General features: G+C 58.0%; 2 protein-coding genes across 2 annotated transcripts in view; one reads left to right on the forward strand and one right to left on the reverse strand.

Moving 5' to 3' along the window:
- SURF4 (surfeit 4) lies at positions 1-12,659 on the reverse strand. The gene is made up of 6 exons (XM_047093873.1): positions 12,458-12,659; positions 5,171-5,357; positions 4,406-4,482; positions 3,762-3,805; positions 3,062-3,248; positions 1-2,375 (listed from the first exon to the last, which is right to left on the reverse strand). Exons 1-6 carry the CDS (start codon positions 12,503-12,505, stop codon positions 2,109-2,111), a joined length of 810 nt encoding a protein of 269 aa, XP_046949829.1. The 5' UTR covers positions 12,506-12,659; the 3' UTR covers positions 1-2,108.
- STKLD1 (serine/threonine kinase like domain containing 1) overlaps positions 12,504-22,446 on the forward strand; it is a 22,983-nt gene continuing 13,040 nt past the window's right edge. The window contains exons 1-5 of the mRNA XM_047093716.1: positions 12,504-12,929; positions 14,853-14,939; positions 17,827-17,871; positions 19,622-19,696; positions 21,155-21,256. Coding sequence (XP_046949672.1) covers positions 12,504-12,929; positions 14,853-14,939; positions 17,827-17,871; positions 19,622-19,696; positions 21,155-21,256 — 735 coding nt within the window. The remainder of the gene's footprint in view (positions 12,930-14,852; positions 14,940-17,826; positions 17,872-19,621; positions 19,697-21,154; positions 21,257-22,446) is intronic.

The following is a 22,446-nucleotide window of genomic DNA, read 5'->3' on the forward strand; positions in this document are numbered from 1 at the left end:
TACAACAAATGCCGTTATTTATTTTGATGTTTCCAAAAATCAAAACGTTTCCAAACACAACTAAGATATAAAATACAGCATAAAATGAGATTTATACCTATTTCCCACATAAAGCCAAAAAATTGTCAGAAATGGTTTTGCCGAAGCCAACTGGTAGATGGTAGTTTTCTCTCCTTCCTGCAAAGGCATCTACCCCCGTCCCAGGCACGAGCCCACCGAGGGCCAGGGGAGGCCCGAGCAACCTCCTGCAGCATTGAGGGTGCCCTCTGACCGTACCCCTTGGCCTCCTGGGGTCAGACCGTTCCTGCAAACCAACAGAGGTGTTGGAACCGTCAAAGGTGTCCCGGAGGCACAGACGTGGCTGAGTGTCATCTGATGGGACAGCGGTGCTGTGCTGACGGGAAAGGGGGTGGACCGAGAGGTGGCCCCGAGGTGGACGCACGGCGTCAGAAACCACCCCGTGCGGCGAGCATCCGGGTGACCAAGTAGAAAAGCCCTCTCCATCTGTTGCTTTTCCAAGGCCGGAGGCGTTTGCAAATGGGTGGGCGTTGGGAACATCTGGGGCTGAGGTGTGGGCACGAGGTGGGGTGTCGAGAGGGGTGCCATCGCTCCCGTCAGGTCTGGCGGGTCCAGGCCGCAGAGCCAAGTAAGGCTCTAGGAGCACTGGGAGGCAAAAGCGGGGCGGCTTCCCCGCCCCACGCTGGCTCTGGTCTGGCTGGTAAATGTGGATCCTGGTTCGGGACTGGCCCCGGCATCCCTAGGGATGCCCTCAGGCTTGCACATCTAGCCATGAACCAGGAAAAAAGAGACCAGCTTCAGGCAGTCCTCGTTCTAGCTTGGTCAGCCTGCCACCCCCCCCCCCCCCACCGAGGGTCTGGGGGAGGACTGGGGGAGGCACAGACGAGTCCAACTCTCCCCTCGTGGCAATCGCTACAGCGTGGACGAGTGGAGAAGAGCCAACAGGCGCGTGCACCCCCAAGAAGAGAAACGCAGTGTAAGGCAATGTTAGAAAACTTTAAATACAGGATTAAGATCCAATCGGTAAGGCATCACAAATCGTAAAAAGTAATTTGGGCTGCATTCAGCATAGCAAAGACAAATCTGAGCAAGCAACAGCCTTGAGAAAGTGGTAAGTCACGGCTGCGCAGCTTGGGAAAAGTCCCTCCAGCCGAAGGAGAGGCGGGCGGGGCGCTTGGCCAGGTCGGAGCCCACGGGAGCCCACACGAGCCCACAGGAGCCCACAGCGGCAGCCCAGGCTCGGTGTGAAGACCGGGGGTGAGGTAACTGGTCTGAGAGCCCGCTTCGTCGCTGCCCTGCCCCACGAGGCTGCTGCTCCTCCCACGCCCCTCACGGGAGTCAGCGCGCAGGCATACGGCCAGGGTCGGGGCGGGGGTCCCCATAGGCTCCAGGTGCACCTGGGGACTTCTAGCCCCGCCGTTCCCGCCCTGAGCCACTGAGGCTCCCGGGGGGTTCCCCTACCCAACGAGCTGCACCAACCGGAGCCGGTTTTGTGCCGAGTGAACGGCAGCCTCGGTGGCCCCTCTGGCACCACTTCGTTCTTTGGGTTTGGGTCCAAATGCCGTTGTTGTCCCTGCGAGCGTTACGATGCGGCACGGGGACAACTCGGAGCCGTGGGCGAGGCTTACGCCCAGGACGTTGACTGTGTGGTGTTGGGCTGGGCCATCCCAAATCATTTAGTTTTAGCTAAAAACGTAAACTTAAAAAACAGTAAGAGGGAGACCGCTTTGAAGGATACACAAATGTATCTGCTCACAGTACAGCTTGAAGGCCCCCCACCCACAAAACAGAAACAAAAACGGGAACTGAGGCCACAGCCCAGCAAGCTGCTCGTGGGAAGCCGAGGCCGTGCCTGGGGGAGGGAGGCGCTGTGCCCAGCCAGCCCGCCCCAGTGGTCAGGTACTAGGCTGTGGGTCCAGAGCAGATTTAGCCGCCAAATTTCAGGTGTCTGCAAATAAATTCTCAAAACATCTGTGCCTTTACCAAGGGAGGGAAGGAAAGAGGACACATAAATGCTGGCATTTTGGTCGAACCCACCCCGAACCAGTCCTCGATGGCCGCGGGTCCTAGCCAGGCAGGGAAGGGGTCTGTTACCACTCTTTCTTCTTCTCGTCCATGGAGACGCCCCCGGGGCCCAGGGCCACCACAAGGAGCAGGCCTCCGATCACCGACATGGTCTGGAAGAAATCGTACTTCAGGAAGTCATGCATGGGCTTATAGACAGGAATGGTCCAGAAGGCGTTGAAATACACGTTGATGGCAAACAGCCAGACGACAAGAGTCAAAGCAGCCAGCTTGGTTTTAAAACCAATGGCCACTAAAATCATCAGAGCTGTGCCCACGATGTTCTGGAGAATCTGCATAGGTTAGAAGGTAAGAAAAAAAAAAAAAGGTGAGGAAGAAGAGATATTCCAACTGCCCTTGTCACTGCGGTATGTGTCCAGGTGATGTCACAGAGGGGTGTGCATTCAAGTGAGGAATAAAGAGGGAGGCGCCAGGGGCTTCGGCGAACAGGCTGCAATTTACCAGGACACACTCGGGCCCCGGCCTGCGGGCCCCCAAGCCATCCAGGTAGTCCCCAGTACTTCTTAGGAGCGGGCTCCCCCCCTCCCATGGCGCCAGGTGCCCCTCCTGGGAGCTTTTCCCGGCCAGGGCGCCCAGCCAGCTCTAAAGACGGGCACTGTAAAGCTCCCGGGGACGAGACACCCGGCGTGCACACAGCACACGATAAAGGTACGAGCAGTGGGCACCTAAAGAACCAAGGGTCTGCAAAGAGCCCGGGTGGACCGCCTGGAGGCCGGCACACAGGACACCAGGACCTCCAGTGAGGTCAGGGAGACTCTGGACTTCCTTTGTCAGCTCCGGGCCCCTAAGAGCTTGCTGGGTGTTTACTCCTTTTAGTAGGATCCGACGTCTGCCTCCTTGAAGCCGACTCCTTCCAACAGCCCCTGGACTAGGCTCCGTGCACAGGCGGGGAAGAGAGGTCGGGGCCCTTTCTGAAGGACAGGAGCCCAGGTCCACGTACGCAGGCAGGAGCGCTTACCGAGAAGAAGCTGGCATCAAAGTGAAGGAGGGTCATGAACATCAAGACCAGCAGAACCCTGCCTCCGAGCTGCATGTACTGTTTGGGAGAGCTCTCGCGCATGGTGGGGACGCCTGCAAACATGCTCTTCCCTTCGGAACGGGATTCCGCCAGGAGCAGCAACAGGCCTCCTCCCAGGGCCAGATTCCTGAGGACAGAAACGCCAGCTGAGTTGCCGGGCCTCGGCAGGCACTACGCACGCCCGTCAGACCAGGTCGGGAGACCTCGGCGGGAGCACGGGAAGGGAGGGCCCTTAGGTCCCTCTCTCTAAACCGTGCCGGACCGGCCGGGTGCGAGTCCACAGGACTCACAGCCGCTCCACGGCTGAAGACAGATGGGTCTGTTCCGCCCAACAGTGACATTAACTTGAACACACTCGGAACCTGGCCCGGCCTTGGCCCTGCTGTTGACCAGCTGGGTCCCTGTGAGCAAGTGCTGCCATTCCGGCCCTCCTTCCCTCCCTCATGAACAGGGGGTTGGGAGGGACAGCTTCATTCTCACCTGTGTCCCGGGGTGCGGGTGGGGGGTTGTTGGGGGAGGGAGCCTCTGCCAACACCTCCTACAGACTCCAAGTGCTTGGACCCCAAGAAGTTCACTCCCGACTGCTAGTTACTGAGTCGACAGACATGAAAAGCAAGCTCAGCATGTGGAGCGCACGTACCTCATCAAAAACTTCAAGTCCCACAGGATGCTGTAGGCGATCGTCTGAAGGGAACAGAGAAGAGACAGAAACTTGAGTCTCACGTCTCCAAACGCACTGGGACTTCTTGAGAACAGCAGCAGGCAATCTCTCCCACAGAAGCGTAAACGTAAGGTGCACGGGACACTTTAGGAGCCCAGGACAGCTCCGAGTTCAACCACAGGCTCAGCATTTCTCGAGCTGTGCTGACCACCCCAGGCCCGCGTAACGAGCACCGTTCCCTGGGAGCACCCAGCCCGCAAGGTGCCGGCACGGCGCCCGGGAGCTCTGGTCCAGGTGCACACAGCTCATGTGGCCAGCTGGGTGTTCACGAGGTAAAACGATAAGACAGTGTCCTGGCTGCAGCCAACCCTGTGTCATTTGTCCCCATCAGAGGAAACTCGGGAAGGTGGCAAAGAGGTGGGCGCCCAGAGCTTGGCACCTTTTCAGGGGCCCCATCCTCTCCAGCTCTCCTGAGCCTGCACCCGGGAAAATCCAGTGTTTTCTCAGGAAAGAAAAGGAGACCCAGGCAGAGACACAAGGGTGAAGCCGCATCCTCAGAGACGCCTTTGCGGAAGCTATGCCCCGAGCACGGCAAGGAAGAGAAGAGACCCGGCCCCGCGTACCTGCAGCGCTATGATTCCAAAGAGCCCAAAGCAGGCGTACTGCACGAAGTTCCTGCTCAACACCAGGATGCAGCCGGCTGGAAGGGAGAAGGGCCAGGCTCAGGGGGCCGCGGGCGAGTTCCGGGCGAGGGCCGCCGCCACGGCACCTGGCGCCCTCACCTGAGCCCTGCGCGGTGGGTGGCCCAGCCACGCGCCCCGAGGAAAGAGCAACTCCTGGGAGAATTCATCGCAGACCCGGACCACACACGAGTCAACGGGACCTTACTTATCGAAGATACCGTTCTAGGAAACGGATCCCTTGCTCCAGGGAATGGGCCCTTTTCCGGAGCAGGCGGTGCAGTGGAAACTGCCGTGGGAGCTACGGGACGGACTGAGAAGCGCAGGCCCCTTTCCGGCCCCAAGATGTACAGGGAGGGGGGCTGCCGCCAGCAGACAGCGGCCGGGGAGCAGAAGATGTGCGGCCCACGTGAATCCGGCCTCCGATTCATCCTTTCCCACACCCTGCGTTTCCCCTGCTCTGGCTCCCCTCCGGCCCACCCGGGTCACCCAGTCTCCCCCGCGTCCCGGCCCAGGCGCTTAGAGTGGGGCCCGTGTCATCGGTCTTCAGTGAGCACGGCACCCACCCGAAGGCCCACAGAACCAGTGCCCAGGCCCGGCCCACCCGCCGGGGAGGGGCAAAGGGCCGGCACCGCCGGCCCGGGAGCCCCTCGGGTGACCTGCCGTCCCCGCCCACAAGGTGGGCCGGCGCGTGTCAGGGCCACTCACTCAGCTGTCCCAGCAGGTTGAGGAGCACAAAGGCGGAGGCCAGCGCGTAGCCGCAGCCCCACGTCGTGTCGATGTAGTCACGCTGCTCGCCCCACTGGAACCACATGCGGACGCCGTCCTCCAGGAACGTGCTGATCAGGCAGAGGCGCGCCACGTGGGGCAGGTACTGCTTCGTGACCCGGAGGAACTGCGGGCCACAGAGACCCGGCTGAGGGCTGCGGCACCCTCAGGGCCGCTCCCCGCGCTGCCCGGTGTGTCTCTGCGCCCGCCCGTCCCGTCAGGCCCGGACCCCCAGGGCGACAGCCTCCGCCCTGTCCGCACAGGCGTGTAGGCGCCAACGACGGTCACCCAACGAGGGGCCCACGCAAGGCACACCGCGCGGACGCTCGGGCGAGGGCCCTGGCGGACCAGGATCACCCCGATGAGGCCCTGCCGGCTCACCCGTGGCCTCCCCTCCCGCGCGCCCCGGCATTTGCACTGAGTCGTCTTTATCCTAGGCCGACCGGCACCAAAGGGGGGCGCGTGGCACCCCTGGCCTCTACCCACCAGACGTCATCGGCAGCCCCCCTCCAGCTGTGACGGCCAAAAACGCCTCCAGACACTGCCACAGAACCGCGCCCACTCCCCCGAGACCCTCTCGTTTCACAAGTGGGCAGACTGCACCCCACAGGGGAAAGGGGCTCCCTGAGAGCTGCACGGACCCGAGACAGCCCGCTGAGGCTTGGCCTGCCAGTCACACACGGTCACACACGGCTAAGCCTTGGCCTCCCAACACCCCCAATGGTGCTCAGACCCACTCTAGATGGAAGAGGGCTGAGCACGCTCTTGAGAGGACAGTCCACTTAGGGGACAGCCAGGGTCCCAGGCCTGGAGGGCCTCACGGTAGACCAGCGGTAAGTTCATGTGTCTACGCTTATCCCAAACCTCCGAGCAGCGAGAGAAGAGGCCAGGCTCTGGCAGCGGTGCGCGCACCCCCAGTCCCTCCCAGGGCCCTGGACTGGAGAGGGTGGGGTGGGCAGCGGTGAGCACACACATGGAACTGGTGTGGCTAATGGCTAGAAGGCTCTGGAGTCTTTTACAAAGACATGCTAACAAATGGACGCACGACTGTCTCAATAGCAGTGAAGAGTCCAGTTCGGAAAATCACTGGTGAGCACCAAAGGGAGAGAAAGCACATTTAGAACTTCCTCCTGCTCCGTGCAAAGTGTGCCGTTAACGACGGCGTGGTTATGAAACATATATCGGGTGGAGACACAAATGTCACTCGGGTGCCCTGCAGCCACTTTCTCTTTCCTACCGTCCAAGCTAAATGCAAAGGGAAGGAAACCCTACAGCACACGGTAAGGGCAGGCTCTCCGGGAAGTCCGCCCACAGAAGTGACGAGTCAGGCAGCCGAGTCTAAAGGGCACCTGTGGGCCTGGCCCCCGCAAAGGACAGGTCAAATGAACATCACTGCCCCTCTCAGGGCTGGTGAAACCTTACTGGGACCAGCTAAGGTGTGTCTGAAGAGTCTGTTAATTATTGGCGTTTTTGAAAAGTTGCTTTCAAGTCCTAGAAAACGGCTGATGCTCTCGGCCGCAAGTAACGAGCCTCTGGCTGTTGAGATCAACCTCCAGTTTGTCGACTTGGGCTCAGTCAGCAGAGAAGCCTCGCCTCCCCTCCCCTCCCCTCCCCTCCCCTCCGCTGGGCCATGGCAGCCGGGCACTTGTGGGAGGGAGAGCGGGGAGAAAGCCCTTACAAGCCAGGTGTCCTTTCTCTCCAAATCTCCCGAGCCTGACTGAGCCCCAAGGTAGCGATTCTGCACACGCCTGCTCAGCCCTTGACCCTCACCGAAGCGGGGGCAGAGGGCACAGGGAGAGACCGACGCCTGGACAATGAACCAGGTGGGTCTAAGGTTCTTTCCAACTTGAATAAGCAGAGGAGAAGAGGGAAGGAGAAAGAACCTTAACGCCCCTACAAATTTTGGAGTCTCTGTAAAGCACACACAGGATGTCTGTCCACTCGGGGTACACACCCCCCCCGGCGTCAGACCGGGAGGTAGAGGGACAGCTGACCACTGGCCCTGCTGCTTCTGCCTCATGGCCCAAATGCTGTCGTGAGCCCCAGCAGGGTCAGCGGTAGAGTCGTTCCTAGTCTAATCCACAGGGACACGACTGGGGCCGCGGCGCAATTCTGGGGGAGGCTGACCCCAAAAGGCAGGGGCAGACAGACATGGGACACGTCCTGACCCGCCTCCAAACTGGAGCTGAAAGCTGCCTGCTGTGCTCACCAGTGAGGAGCAAACAAGCCCGGGCCCTTGGCCTTCATTCTAAGCCTCCTCACCATGAAGCACCCCGCTTAACACGCGCTCTGCTCCACAGCCCGGCCCAAGAGACACAGGCAGTGTTTAAGAGCTTCCGTGATGAGTCTGTACGCCTAATTTGAGTGTCTGGGTCAAGAGGATTAAAGAGCAACAGGGAGACTCCTCCCTTCCCCGTGAGACAAGCTGAGGAAACAGACAGCTCTGTGCTTTGGGGGGGTGGGGGGGGGAGCCAAAATTCAGGTTATTTCCAAGTTGGATGTGGTTCAGGCTACGGGTCGACTGTATTTTGCAAGCCAGGCTGCTCCAGAACCTCTTTAAACCAGCCAGCCTCTAATAAGCACCTGTTTGGACTCAACAGGAAAGAAAAAAAACTGTTTCAACACGAGGCCAGACCCAATTTTACTCGGATTCTCCGAATGCGTGCTGGTTACGGTGGTTCAGACTCGGCCACTGAATCCACGTCAGGCGTCTGGGGACCGCATCCTCCTGGCACAGCAGAGAAGAGCCCTGAAGCAGGCATCCAGGCGGCACGCGGGAGCCCGGGAGCAGTCCCCTGTCCCGTGCTTGTGCAACGGGTCCTGCGGGCCGGGGGCCGGGTGCTGCCCGCGGGGGACACGGAGACCCACGACGGCCACGCCTGGGACAGAATCGTGGAGGGAAAGCCGGAAGCGGGCAGCAAGCAGGGGCAGGCCAGGCCACAGGAGAGGACGGTTAGCCTGCGTGGGGCAGGCTTTTCACTGGAACCTCCAAGCTCACCGTCAAGCAGGGTGCGGTTCACAAGCGATGACAGGACCTGGGTGACTTATGAAATACGGAAAGTTGGGATTTATTTACGAAGGGCTATGATTCTGATTTTAGAGGGGGTTTAAGAAACCTAACTCTGAGAATGCAGTGATCATGCCACACAGCCACCTGCAGCTCTCACATGACACAGAAAAGCTACTTTCTCTGAGTACTGAGGACAGAAGGGACTTGAGGAAAGCTGCCTGCAATTCTTGGTTGGGAAGTCTGAGGAAGCAAAAAAGGGCATGAGACCATCTGGTCGCAGGGACTGGGGCTGCCCTTCTCAAGGGCCACTTCAAGCCTCCACATCCCAGAAGATTAGAACTTGTGGCCAGACGGCCTCCCTCACGTCAGGCTGAGTCAGGGCCCGAGCAAGAGTTCGATGACTCACACGTGGGCATTCACCATGACCCCAGAACTCCCCCGGCAGGTCTCCCGGGGTGCTGCTGTGTGGGTTCACGCTGCACCTCCGAGTACAGGAACAAGCGTCGACTGGTCCTGGAGATGGCCTGGCTTCCGTACCAGAAATCCACGTGACTAAGAGCCTAACCATAGGAGAGTAGCAACAAATCCCAGGGAGGAGAACACAGCTGTGCCTCACTTTCCAGAAGCCGTGCTGACCAGTGCCCCCCGTGTCTCCACCCCGCTCCCCGGAAGAGGCGAGATGGCTCTTCTTAGGGCAAGCAGGAAAGAATGCGCCCTCTTTGCCTTCTCTCCTCACTCCTGATGGCGCAAGGCAGGAAGCCCCGGCAGGGAGGGGGACACAGAGCAGAGCAACAGGAAAATGATGCTCAGAACCCATCACTGTTACGAGAGCCCCACTCATACCCAATGGCCGTCCACACACGGTTAGTCCAGAGCCCTAACACCCGGGGAGCAGGCGTGCCCACTCGCGTTCTGTCGGGCCATCCGAGCTACCCAACGCTGGACCAGTGGCCCAGGGGGGCTCCTGCGGGCACAGGCTCCCAGGATGGCTCCATCATGCCAAAAGACAGGTAAAAGCCCCAAAGGCCACAAGGGACAGCAAGGCCCCATGCAGCTTACCTGTCACCCTGGTGACAGATGAGCCGTCAGGCCGGACCCAGTAGGTGCTAATATTCCCATTTACTGGCGCAGATGTGCTTGCAATTACGCTCTGCCGAAGGGCAGCGAGCACCGGCTTCAGGACCCGGACGTAATTTTGGATTGCTGAGTTCGTTGGTCTCTGGCCCCTCCTGACCTGGTCTCAGATGGCTTCCGAACGCCTAGCTCCTGCAGAGGGCACGCTCAGCGTTTTCTCTAAGCGCCTGGCCTCCTGGCCGCCAGGGGCAAGGAGCCCGATGCCAGAGATGTAGCTCTGGATGAGCCGGCCAGTCAGAACGAACGGGACAGCTGACCCTGTGCTCTGACCTCTGCGGGCCTCAAGGGGAGGCTGCAGGACAGCCAGGAGGCGAGGAGCCCAGCCTTTGGTACCAAGATGTGGACTCAGAACTTCAGCCTACCTCACTCCATGCAAGACCGCCCTCCCCACACCTGAAGACAGAGGCACTGTGGCCAGCCTCACGCGGTCCAGAGGGTAACACAGTACTAAGCGTGGAGGACCTGGCCCAGAGTTAGTGTCTCTTATCATAACTACTGGGGGACACGCAGGCTTTACAGGTCCCACTCCAGCAACCTAGATTTTCTGGTTAACACCTGTCACTTGAGTTTTGCTTTCGTTTTCTGAAGACAGGGTTTGAAAAAATGGGTCTGTCGTGTTACTGATGAGTGACTTTGACAATTATTCCCCCACGCCCTTCAAAGGAGATCATTTTCATTTTAAAAGCCTGGACTCCAGCACCTTTATTATTGGCAGCTTTGTTTGAATACCGTGCGGATAAATGTTAAAGCGGCACCCCAGCCTGGCCAGATTACTATCCACGGGAAGCCGTCACTTGGGCTCTGCACCCTCTACTCTGCCCACATCCTCCCGCGCCAAGCCTGCCCGGGCAGAAGACGCTCCTGACTTTGGTTTTGGAGAGCATGAGGGCCACTGCCCTCTGAGTCACCCACAAAAGGGCGTGGAGGGGTCTTCTGACATCCGCTGCCACCACCAAGGTGGGCCCTGGCCCTGACAGACTGACAGCAGGAGCCCACGCTGCCTGACAAGACACAGCCCTGGGCCACTTTGGGTGTTCGACTGTGATGCAGGCAGGCCCTTTCCCCTCCATTTGCACCAGAAGAACACCAGGCCTCGGAAGCTCGTCGTATGTGGCACTAGCTTTGAGGTCAGAGTCTGGGGTTCCCCCCGGGGCTGTGCCCCAGGCCAGTCCAGAAGCCCCGGCAGGCCATCTTTCCCACCAGTAACTTAGGTGCACCCAGACTGTGTGTCTGCCTGAAGGGCCTTTCAGGTTCCAAGATCCTGCTTCTTTGATTTAAACAAAATGCAGGGAGAAAAAGAAGAAAAGATTACATATAGAGATTTTGAGCTTTTTTTTTTCTGTAGGAAAGTTGATCGTTTGATAGTTGGCACCAGCTTGGTTAGAGACATTTTATCTAGACTTGGTTATGAAATGCACTTGCAAAATCAGGGTTCTCCGGACCGAAGAGTGAGTGTGCAGAGCTCTCACGGTCCCCGTGGCTCAAAGGAGCCATCTTCTCAGGGAGTTGCTACTTGGGGAAATGCAATCGGGTCACTAAAACCACTGAAAAATGGACAGGGAAGGCCTACGTGGTTCTTGAGAGCTTTTGATACGAATTGTGTTTATGAAGGATACGATTTTTAAAAGGTCTTTAAACACAAAATCATGACCTGAGCAAAAACTGTTTTTTCAAATGGACACGCTTTCCCCACCCCACCCCCCCAAGCTGGTTCTCAAATACCAGCTCACAGGAGAGTGGTGCAATGGAAACCCCGCTACCAGACCACACTACAGACGGCACCCCTCAAGGGGAACAAGGGAAGATCGAGCTCGCCCATGCCGGATCAGAACACCCGCATTTGTGTTCCTAACTCACACAAACGCGTACAAGCCTTCCAATAAACCCAAACTTCAGAGTTTCGTTACTCGATACCACCCCCATAAAAATAAAAAATGTAACCTCACTACTTTTAAGTCTCGCAAAAACCACAAACCCGTTAAGTGCACAAGGGAAAGAAATGGCCAGTGGGCCAGACATGGCTCTGCCTGCAGGGATAAGGCTGCTCATCTGTAGACGTAAGGGGACACTTTCACAGCTAAAAGGTACACTAAATAATCAGAGCTTGATGAAAATCGCCAGGAAGCTCCGTCCTTTCCCCTTTCTAGGATCTGATTCTGTCCATCTGGTCTGTGTCAACTGCCTGTTTCAAGAGCTTCCCCGGTGCTCAGAATGCCACCTGTACACTCGGGGAAGAAAAAAAAAAAAAAAAAAAAAAACAACCCAGGAAGATAGGCTTCCCCTCCTCCCAGGTTTGTGTACTGATAGATACCCATTCAATTCAGTCCCAGGGCAGAGTCCAAACAGGGAGGGAAAATGCTGGGAGGGTCAAAGGGACCCCATGAGTCCAACACATCTAGGAAATAGTAACAGAAGAAAGTGCGGTTGCTTTCCGTAGTCGGGGTACATACCAGGGCGCCCCCTTTCCTCTGGGAGGACCCCCAGGCCTCCTTTCTGACCAACCCCCAGTTCAGGATCACAGCTCCCCACCCCGCCCCCTAAGAGTGCCAGTGAAAGGAGAAGCGTGCAGGGACCACCCCAACAGTTCGATACGGAGAGAACGCTCCCCAGTAGCCAGACTCGGCCCAAACCCGCAGCGCCCCCCAGCCCCCAGGCCTCGGGCTCCCTTCTCGGGACCGGGCGAGGCAGCCCCTCACACCCCTCACCTCCTGGGGCCGGCCAGGCTGGGGGGGGGGGAGGGGGGCGGCTCACGACCTGGGTGCCGAAGCACGGGCCCGAGAACCCACCCGGAGCCCTGGCGGGGAGGCGGCGACAAGGGCAGGCCGGGTTTCGGGGAGCCCCGGGTCGGGAAGGCGACGAGCCCCGGAGCGGAATGCCCCGGTTGGGGGAGGGGGCGCGATTCTCCGGCGGGCTCGGGAGGGGTGAGGACGCGGCGCAGACCCAGGGGCGGCCCTCGGGGGCCGGGGGCCCGACTCTGGGAGCGCAGAGGGCTCGGGGCCGAGGCCCGGAGGGGGAGTCGGAGGGGACGCGCGGGAGGGGCTTCGAGGCCGGGGCAGGAGGCCCGGTCGGGCCGCAGGCCGCACCTGGTCGGCGAAGTCCTCGGCCGTGCCCATCAGGTCGTTCTGGCCCATGGCGGCGGCGGGAGGCTCGGCTCGCTCGCTCCCTCGCTCGCTCGGCGCTCGGCCCGTCGGCGCCCGCGCCCGCTGCGGCCTCCACAGGAAGTGCCCGGCGGCCGGCCTCGCTCCTCGTCCGCGGCTCCAGCGGCTGCCACGTAGGCCAAGCCTTAAAGGGGCCGCGCCGGCGGGCCCGCCCCGGCCGCGCCTTAAAGGGGCCGCGCGCCGCCCGCCGCCCGCCGCCGCCCCGTCCGCCGCGCTCGAGGCTCCGCCCGCCGCGTTCTGTCGCCGGCAGCCCCGCCCACCGCGCTGGGGCCTCGCCCGCCGCGCCCTGGCCCGGGCGGCCCCGCCCGGCCCCGCCCGCCGCGCACTCAGGCCCCGCCCGCCACGTTCTCAGGCCCCGCCCGCCGAGCGCTCTCAGGCCGCCCCGCTGGAGGGGCGTGTCGGAGCTCCCCCCTCCCCGCCCCCGCCCGCGCGTGCACCGTTCAGGCAGGCGCACCTGGGGCTGAGGGGGCGCCCTCGGGGCGGGGGAAGGGGCGCTCTGCCGGGCGCGCTCTCTACTGAGCATGCTCAGTCGAGGGTCCGCGCGCGGGCGCCGGCTAGGGGCGCACCCCCAGCGCCGTGCCAAGGGAGAGGACGCGGGGAGTCTCCCCTGGGGACACTATGGAGAAGTACCAGGTGCCAAGTTGTTCCCTGGTGGGGAGGCCGGGGCGACGAGAACCCGCCGGTTTGGGGCGAGCCAGGGACCTCAACGACCTCCTGCAACCCCCACCCAGCCCCCTACCGGTTTACCGGTCACAGCCGCTGGAGAGGGGGCTGGTGGCCAAGTCCCACCCCTCCCCCCCCCACCCCCCGCCAGGGTCTGCCTCCAGCGCGTGGAACGACCCCCTGGGTGCCCTTTGCCTCTCTGGGCCTCAGTTTCCCCTTCTCTAAAATGATGGATGAAATGACTCTCCAGCATCGTTCGTCTGAATACTTGATGGGAGAGAAGTCCACCGTTTTGCCGGCGGACACAGGACACCCTAAAACGTCCAGAGTTCACAATCAGGAGCCTCCAAACTCCTAATACACGCCGTCGGTAGTCCCGGGTGGGAGGGCTTGGACCATTTCCAGGGCCCGTGACCATGTGTAAGACTTGAAAAATTCCCAAAACAAAAGGAAAGATGCAAAGTTAAAATGAATGAGTGTTTAATTGTTTAATTGACTGCTTCGATACATGATAGGCCAACTTTATCAAATGTTAGATTCAGTCTTTGTAAAGATTTCATTAATTTGAAAACAATTTGTAGATAAGATTTTGCTCACTTTGGGAGAACTCCCTTCCTTTGTGTGGGAGGGCTGTGGGGGAGTCAGCCCTGTAAAGGAGATGAGTTTCTGGGGGGCAGAGAATTTTAAAGGCAAAGTTACTTTTTGGGGGAGAAAACCGGAGACCCCATCTGAGCTACGAGTGTTTTACTGTTTAACCCACCACTTAAGAGAGCCTCAGCTGTGCATCCTTAGACTGGCTTAAGCCACTCAGTAGTACATTGACCCCCCAAATTCCCTAAGCACAATTCAGTCCACCCACAGGGGCTGGATTGCAGAATCCAAGACCCTAAACTCAGGGTTCCACCTCCTACATCCACTCCTTTCCGTCCTGCCAGGCTTCCTCTATCCCCTGGCAGGTGTAATTCCATCGTCCAGCCTACCCCATAGTCCTTGGCCTCCCTGCACAGATTTCTGACTTGGCGGCCATCTCTGCAGGTTTGCTTCATAACGCAGACCCTGGAGTCAGACCCCAGAGTTCCCGTCCGCTCCAGGCCGTCTAACTTATTAACACTGTAGCCTCAGGCAAGGACCTCGCTCCCTATGCCTCAGTTTTCTCCAGTATGGACACGAACATAACGATAGTGCCACTCACCAGGGGGAGGGGGCTGTAAAGTGCTTGGCACAGTGCCAGGCCACACATAGCTGTAACTACACAGCCATTATGGACGAGTTATTTTCTCGTTTGGATGTCCAGTTCGGAGGTGGGTGCTGGAAGCTGGAATAATAGGGGGGCTAGAGAGAGTGAACAAAGCTCTGCCCCAGGGAGGTACTGGCTCTTGGATGCCCACTGCTCCCTGCTGCCGCGTGGAGAAGGGATTACAGGGTGGTGGAAAGAGCTCCAGAATTGGCCCACGGAGAGACGGGCTCAGGTTCTGCCTTCTGAGGGCTCCTCAGCCTTCTGGGCATTTCCTTCTCTGCAAAATGTGGTGGAGACGCTTGCTCTGCTAGTCTGCGAGGGGGCTTGGGGTCAGAGAAGGCGTCGGAGTTGAGCGCGCTTTGGAAAGGGAAAAGCCATCCGTGTGCATTTGCTGAAAGCTTCTCTTTCTCTTCCTGCTAGGTTTTGGACCAGCTGAGTCCTGGGGCCTTGGGGATGAACCTGGTGGTGGAGAAAACAGAAAACAAAGTAAAGTACGTGATAAAGCAGGTAAGAGCTGACTCCGGTGGCATCGTAGCGCGAGTGGTGTCCCCAAACGTACACTTATCGCCCCCATGTTAGAGAAGGGCTCCCTCCCGATGAGAGCTGTTTCCTCTCTGCCGGCAGTCACGGAGGCAGATCCGGTTGAGAGTAGACGTGGGGGCGGCACGAGGCTCCCCGGGCTTCCCGACACACTTGACTCTCACCTGCGTGGAGTAGCGGTGCTCATTTTAAGTTCATCGACTGCAACCATACCAGCCCCTCATTCAACATGTGCTTCCAGCCAGTCGCATTCAGTCTCCCCCCAGCCCTGCCAAGCAGGAGCCATGGCCCCGGTCTACAAGGATAGGGAGGCTTGGCCTTCAAGGATATCCTACAAGGATAGCTGCGGCTGGCCAGCATCAGCTCCCGAGAGGATGCGAATTCAGGCTACCTCAGCAGGGCCATCTTTTTACCAAAGGGGAGCCAGGCCTGGGGTGGAGGAGGGGTGGGCAGGGACTCGCCCGAGGTCACACAGGACACCATCGGGCCCTGGGCCCTCCCGCCACCTCCTCACCGGGGTGGCACGGCAGAGGGTGGGTACGGACCTGCAGGGGGGAAGCCCTTTGTGCATCCGAGCCAGGGCGGTTCAGGTGTCCGCACAGAAGGTGTAGGAGAAGAGGGCCGCGCTGAAGAGTTCCGGCCCCGCCCTCGTGGTGCACGGTGACGGCTGGGATACCGTGGAATTGGGGTTGACCGTGCACGTGGGAGAGCCTCGCTGGCATCAGCTGCTGGGCCCACTTCCGCTGGCCAGGCGGCCTGCCTGTGGAGCAGTTCAGCTGCCTCTACCAGAGGAGGCTGGGCCTGGAGTCCTTACCTTCCTCTGGCTCCGCTGCAGGCTGGCCGGAGGGCCGCCCCCATTGTCTCTCCGGCCACTGGAGCAGGACGGCCGACCGCCTTCTGGGGGATCAGGGAGCGTGGCCCCACCTGCTTGATGGACCGTAACTGCCAACGATCCCTGAGCCCTTCGTGCATGATAAGCACTTAGCCTGTTCTTGATTTTTCACTCTGTGTCAACAACTCTGATAAGCAACCTTCTAGTTAACTTTTTTGAGGATCCATGACATCCTTGGGGATCAATTCCTAGGGGTGGGGCATCTAGGGCAAAGGAGGTGGCATTTTGAAGGCTTTCAGGGTGTGTTGGCCAAATTCACCGGTAAGCATGAGGCCCTGGAACAGGAGGAAGGGAAGGCAGTCTCACTGTGCTGCTCCATCTGGGGTCTTTACGGGGTCCGGGAATAAGCCACCACCTCTGCGTTTTCACCTACGATCACCCCAGTTATAAGAGTTCATCATTTGTTTTTAAATTTTTTTAATGTTTATCTATATTTGAGAAAGAGAGAGTGAGACAGAGTGTGAGCGGGGGAGGGGCCAAGAGAGAGTGGGACACAGAATCTGAAGCAGGCTCGAGACTCCCAGCCGTCGGAGCCTCATGCGGGGCTTGAGCCCACGAACCATGAGATCATGACCCGAGCCGAGGTCAGATGTTTAACCGACTGAGCCACCCAGGCGCCCCTAAGAGTTCGTCATCTGTAAGTCTTACGAGCAGAAGCTCTGGGTGAGGATCTGGTATTAGAGGCGGGGATGATATGCTCCCGCAAAATACATGCATACTTTGCCACCAAGTATGTGGTAGACTCGAAGTTTCGTGCTGCTCCTCCCATCAACCACCCTTTTTCTCCCACATTCCCCCACTGCCCCGTGTTCAGTGACAGGGACAATCTTCCCAGTTTGGATAAGGAATGAAGCAGTGAGGTTGATACTTGGCCAACCGGAGGATCCTCTAATGTTGTTTGGAGTTTATATTATTCTATCCTAGGCTTATCCTTGTGACAGGAGTAAAGATGTTCTCATTGCTCAAAGCATTTTTGGATATCCCTGCCTTAGGAACAACTCCAGGCCTCATCTGGTGCCATGTGGTGGGGCACGAGTGGTAGAAGCCTGGCCCCCGTCCCAGTGAATAATAGTGGTGATGATGATGGTGATGATGGTGACAGTGATGATGGTCATGGTGGTGTGGCAATGATGATGATGGTGATGATGAGAGTGATGACAGTGACAACGGTGATGGTGGCGATGATGGTGACGATCATGATCATAGTGATGATGGTGATGGTGATGGTGGGGATGGTGGTGATACTGATGGCGATGGTGGCAGTGGTGATGATGATGGTGACGACAGTGACGATGGTGATGGTATTGATGATTATGATGGTGATGATGGAGACGGTGATGGTGGCAGTGGTGATGACAATGACGATGGTGGTGGTGGTTACAATCGTGGTGGTGGTGGTAGTCGTGGTGACGATAGCGATGATTGATGATGGTGATGACTGACAACGGTGATGGTGGTGATGTTGGTAATGGTGATGACGGTGATGATGGTGTTGGTGGTGATGATGATGGTGATGGTAATGATGATGATGCTGGTTATGATGGAGACGGTGATGGTGGCAATGGTGATGACAATGACGATGGTGATGGTGGTGAGGATGGTGGTGAGGATGGTGGTGATGGTTACAATCATGGTGATGACGGTAGTCATGGTGATGATGGCAATGATTGATGATGGTGACGACAGTGACAACGGTGATGGTGGTGATGTTGGTGATGGCGATGACGGTGATGATGGCGATGATGGTGATGGTGATGGTGATGGTAATGACGATGATGCTGGTTATGATGGAGATGGTGATAATATGATCACGGTGATGATGGTGATGATGATGACGGTGATGATGATGATGATGGTGATGGTGGTGGCGGTGGTAGTTGTGGAGATGGTGATCTTGATGAGGGTGGTGGTGGAGATGGGTTCCTACATGTTTACTGAGTTAGTGTCCTTGTACCCCTACAGGTGGAGTGTATTGATGAGCATCAGGCCAACGAGGCCTTGGAGGAGGTAACTTTCTGGGTGATTCCCTCCCTAGAGGACCCGATGCAGAACACACAAAGACTGTTCTGTACCTCATTGGGGGCAAGGAGGGTCAGAACCAGTTCTTGCCCAGTGCTGCAAAGCCAGAAGCCCCAAGGTCATGAAGAGAGTCTGTGCCCCAAACATTCGTTTCTGAATCCTGGTGCAGACAACCCAGAATATATGTTCTCAGAGAAGATAACGTTTTTTTTTTTTATGTTTATTTATTTATTTTTTTTTTTAAATTTTTTTTTCAACGTTTATTTATTTTTGGGACAGAGAGAGACAGAGCATGAACGGGGGAGGGGCAGAGAGAGAGGGAGACACAGAATCAGAAACAGGCTCCAGGCTCTGAGCCATCAGCCCGACGCGGGGCTCGAACTCACAGACTGCGAGATCGTGACCTGGCTGAAGTCGGACGCTTAACCGACTGCGCCACCCAGGCGCCCCTATGTTTATTTATTTTTGAGAGAGAGGGTGAGAGCAAAATGAGCAGAGGCAGAAAGGGAGACAGAAGATGCAGAGCAGGCTCTCTGCTGACAGCGGAGAGCCCAATGTGGGGCTCGAACTCAGTAACCGTGAGAACATGACCTGAGCTAAAGTCAGACACTTAGCTGACTGAGCCCCCCCGGGTGCCCCAAGAAGATAAAGTTTACAAGGTGGCCAGGCCCCAAGACTAATCTACCGATCACCATCTTTTAAAACATTGTCCCTTCGATTATAAAAACACCAGTCACAGTAGAAGATTTGGGAAGTTTGGAAGTGCTTGAGAAAGCAAATGTACGTTCTCTTACGTTCCTTCAATCTACCGGTCAGAACCCGCAATAACATCCTAACTTATAACAGTCGCACTAACAGCCGCATGCGCTTGGATTGCCCAAAGGCTCCGAGCAGTTTTCCTTTGCTTGTCTTCAACTTCAACTTGCATGAAGCAAATGCCTCCCTTCCTGTGTGGTCACCCGTTTGCCATCTTGCCAGAATCACCGGTTCCTGAGCTTTGCCAGCACGCAGCTGTCCAGTCCACAGTGTGAGGGAGGCACAGTGCAGGACCCAGGCCACATCCCGACAAAGTGAGACAGAGACCGTGGGAGACCTCCCGCAGCCCCCACGCCACCACAGCTGTGCCCAACCCCGTCCCCTTCCCCACTCCGCTGGGCCACCTGCGCTGGCAGCCAGCCCTCCACCAGCAGCGGCTGGCCGCCTGCCTCCTGGTGGCTACGGCCGCCGTTGCTGTGGCCCAGCCGCGTGGCTTCTTCAAGCACCGTCAGCCGGGAGTGGGCCATTGGAGCCCCAAGTGTGTGCCACCCAGGAGGCAAGGTGGGGGCAAGTGCATCAGTGTCCCGCCTCCCTGTGGCCGCACCACCTTCTCCAGCTGACCCTGACCGTGCTTTGTGCCGTCCACATCAGGCACTTCCCTGGATGAGCTCACTTTGGCCCTCGACACCCCCGTGAGGCAGGTGTCACTGTTACTGCCATTTTCAGATGAGGCTAGAAGCTCAGAAAGGTTGAGGAGCCTCTCCTCGGCCACACAGCACAGCCGGCACATGCTGGAGAGCCGGGACCCACACGGGGCTGTCTGACTCTGAAGCACGAGACTGCATACCCTCCTCGTGCGCGCTCCCCAGCCCCGTTCAGAGCCAGAAGCTTGCGTTTTTGTCGGGATAACGTGACACAGAAGCACTAGCTGAGGAGCAGTGTTTCCCGCACGTGGCCACTTTCTCTGCTCTCGTCCCTGCAGCTGATGCCACTGTTGAAGCTCCGGCACGCCCACATCTCCATATACCAGGAGCTGTTCATCATGTGGAACAGTCAGGTGGGTCAGAGCTGACACCTTTGGGCTCAGCTGGCGTCCGATGGCTCCAGGAACAAGCCAGCTGAGCACAGAGCACCCCGATGCCATTTAACCCCTTGAGCAGTAATGGCAGGGACTGTAAATGCGGCGGCCCCTGACTCAGCACTTACCGGGGCCCCGTTGGGGACTCTGTGGGCATCATCTCCTATGAGCCCGCAGGAGTCTCGGTGGAGGAGGGGTTAGTATACGACTTTAGGGAAGAAAGAAAGGCTAAGAGAAACCAGTCCCTCCTGGTTACCTACCTAGTCCGTGGCCCAGCCGGGAGGCCGGGCCTGCCAGGCTGGACTCCGGTGCCCTGTGTGTTCAGCTGCTGAGCTCATCCTGCAGCCAAAGGCTCCGTGAGTCTGCCCTCCGGAGGGGGAGCTTTTGACTTTCACGGAAGGAGCGGGCTTCAGGAAGCTGGTCCCTGCTCTCCCCCCTTATTTGGCATCAGTTTGTCCTGGCCTCTGGACCCTTGACGTTTGCGGCTCCTGAAGTTTACTAATGGCCGTCCCTACAGCCTGGGAGATCTGCAGGTTGGACGTAGTGTCCTCATTTCCCCGGGGCTCAAGGAGGTTAAGGAGCTCTCCGAGACCACACAGCCGGTGGCAGCTGAGTTAAGATTCAGATCAGGGTCTTGTAAGTCCCCAAGCCCTGTGTTTCACCCCATAGGCCGTGTGACTTCTGGTCTTTACAGGGATCCAGAGTCCTGCAAATCGTCCCAGATGGGTTGAGCTGGGTGGGGCCGGGGCCCTGGAGGTGAAGGGAGGCCACAAGGCTTCCTGGCAGACTCAGACCTCTGCCTTGGTGTCCCTGTCTGGGGGAGGGGCGGGTGGCAACCAAGGGCTTGAGCAGGAGTGGAGGGTCCCCTCATACATGTTCCCCCTCTTCAGCTGGGCCCTGAGGAAAGCCTTAGGGAGAGGCCATCACTGTGTGCACCCCGAATATTTTCGGAGCGCCCTGTAACGCTCTCAAGGAAACACAGAAAAGCCAAGAGGGCATTTCACCGTGGAAGGAAAAGCAGGGGTCCTCTGAGAGCCCTGAGTTGAGGCCCCTGACCTGGTCTGCTGGAGTCCCACCCGGGCCAGGCTCCCCTGACAGAGGAAACGGACGTAAGCTGAGCCCTAAAGACTGAATGGTTACCTGTGAAGAAGGGGTCCCAGGCGCGGGGGTCTGTGTATGCAGTGGCCAGAAGGCCTGGGCCACTTTCAGAAAAGTCTGAGGGGTTCATACAGATGGAACAGGGACGGAAGGGGACGAGAGGGTAGATGAGGCCAGAGGCGTGAGCAGGGGCTGTTTGCGGGGGGCTCATATCCCACTGCAGGCAGTGCTCCCATAGCCCTGTGGAGGGAGGCCCTCACAGACTCGCAGAGGCGCCCAGGCCTGGGCTTGTGGGGGCTGGGACTGTGACATCTGGCTGAGGCCTCATGTCCCCAGCAGATCTCCTCTCTGTTCCTCTGCCTGGTGATGGAGTACAACCATGGAAGCTTCCAGAAGGTCATTGAGAAGAAGAGGGAGACAAAGACAATCATTGACTCCGAGGTGAGACAGACTCTCTAGAACACCAGGCCTGGGGGCCACCTGGACCTCAATCGGGGGCAGAAGGGAGGGCGGACGTGCCTTATCTTTTCTCACATCTATGCCTAGAGGTATTTTCACGCTGTGACATGCACAGGCCTTCAGTGCACAGCTTGGTGCACCGTACCAGGCATACGCTCACGTAACCTCCCCCACTTGGAGATGCAGAACACTCCTGGAGCTCCAGAAGTCCCTGTCCATGCCCACGGTTGGAATTCTCTGCCCAGACATTCTTCTGCCTGCCCTGGGGTTCACATTAATGGGCTCATACAGCGTGTCACCGTTTGTGTCTGGTTTCTTATGCGAATGTATCATGAAATTGTCCGTGTCCTGGCTAGGTGCCGCCCCACTGTGGGGCCACGTCTGTCTGGCCACGTGGCTTGTTCCCAGTTTCGGACTATTATGAATCAGGTTGCCATGAACAATGCTGGATGTGCCTTCTGGTCAACCTAAGTGCTCACCTTTCCTGGAGGAATCCCTGGGCATGCAGTTGTTGGACCGCAGAGCGGGTGTGTGTGTGTGAGTAGCTTCCGTACATGTTCCAGTGTCCGGCACAGTTTGGGTGACTCGGGGTTACTCCCAGCACAAGCTGTGAGCATTCCGGTTCCTGCTTCCTGGCCAACACGGCATTCTGTGCCATTTTAATTAAAAATCACATTTTAATTTGAGAGAAGCTCAGTAATCGTGGCGAGTGCTTTTTAGCCGTTTGGATGTTGTGCCTGTTCGAGTCTTTTGTCCATTTAAACGTTGGGGTTGTTTGTCTTTTCTTGTTGGTGCTGTGGCTTCCTGATTTGCTTTCTTAACCTTGTCTTTTGATGAACAGAACTCCTGAATTGTAATGAAGTCCGGTTCTCTGTCCTTCTTTTATGGTTAGCGCCTTTGAGCCTATCTGAGAGCCTGTCCTGCCCCAAGGTCATGAGGATATTTTCCTGTTGCCTTTTAAGCGAGGTCATTTTTGCTTTCACATTGCCGATGATGCACCCCAAGTGAATTCTGCCTGCTTTTGCTGTGAGCGCCCCTCTGCTCAGGGGGCCTGTGGGCACCATGTCACCACTGAGGGGTTCTGAAGGGCACGCAGCTCCTCTCCCAACGTGGGCCTCAGGGTCGGTTCTGGAGTAGGTTTCAAACTTTCTGTTAGTGGTGGAACCCTTTCA

This window comes from Lynx rufus, unplaced genomic scaffold (genome assembly GCF_022079265.1).
Source record: "Lynx rufus isolate CCGP_SWC_20201006 ecotype Redwood Valley unplaced genomic scaffold, mLynRuf1.p SCAF_36, whole genome shotgun sequence".
Taxonomy (NCBI): Eukaryota; Metazoa; Chordata; class Mammalia; order Carnivora; family Felidae; genus Lynx; species Lynx rufus.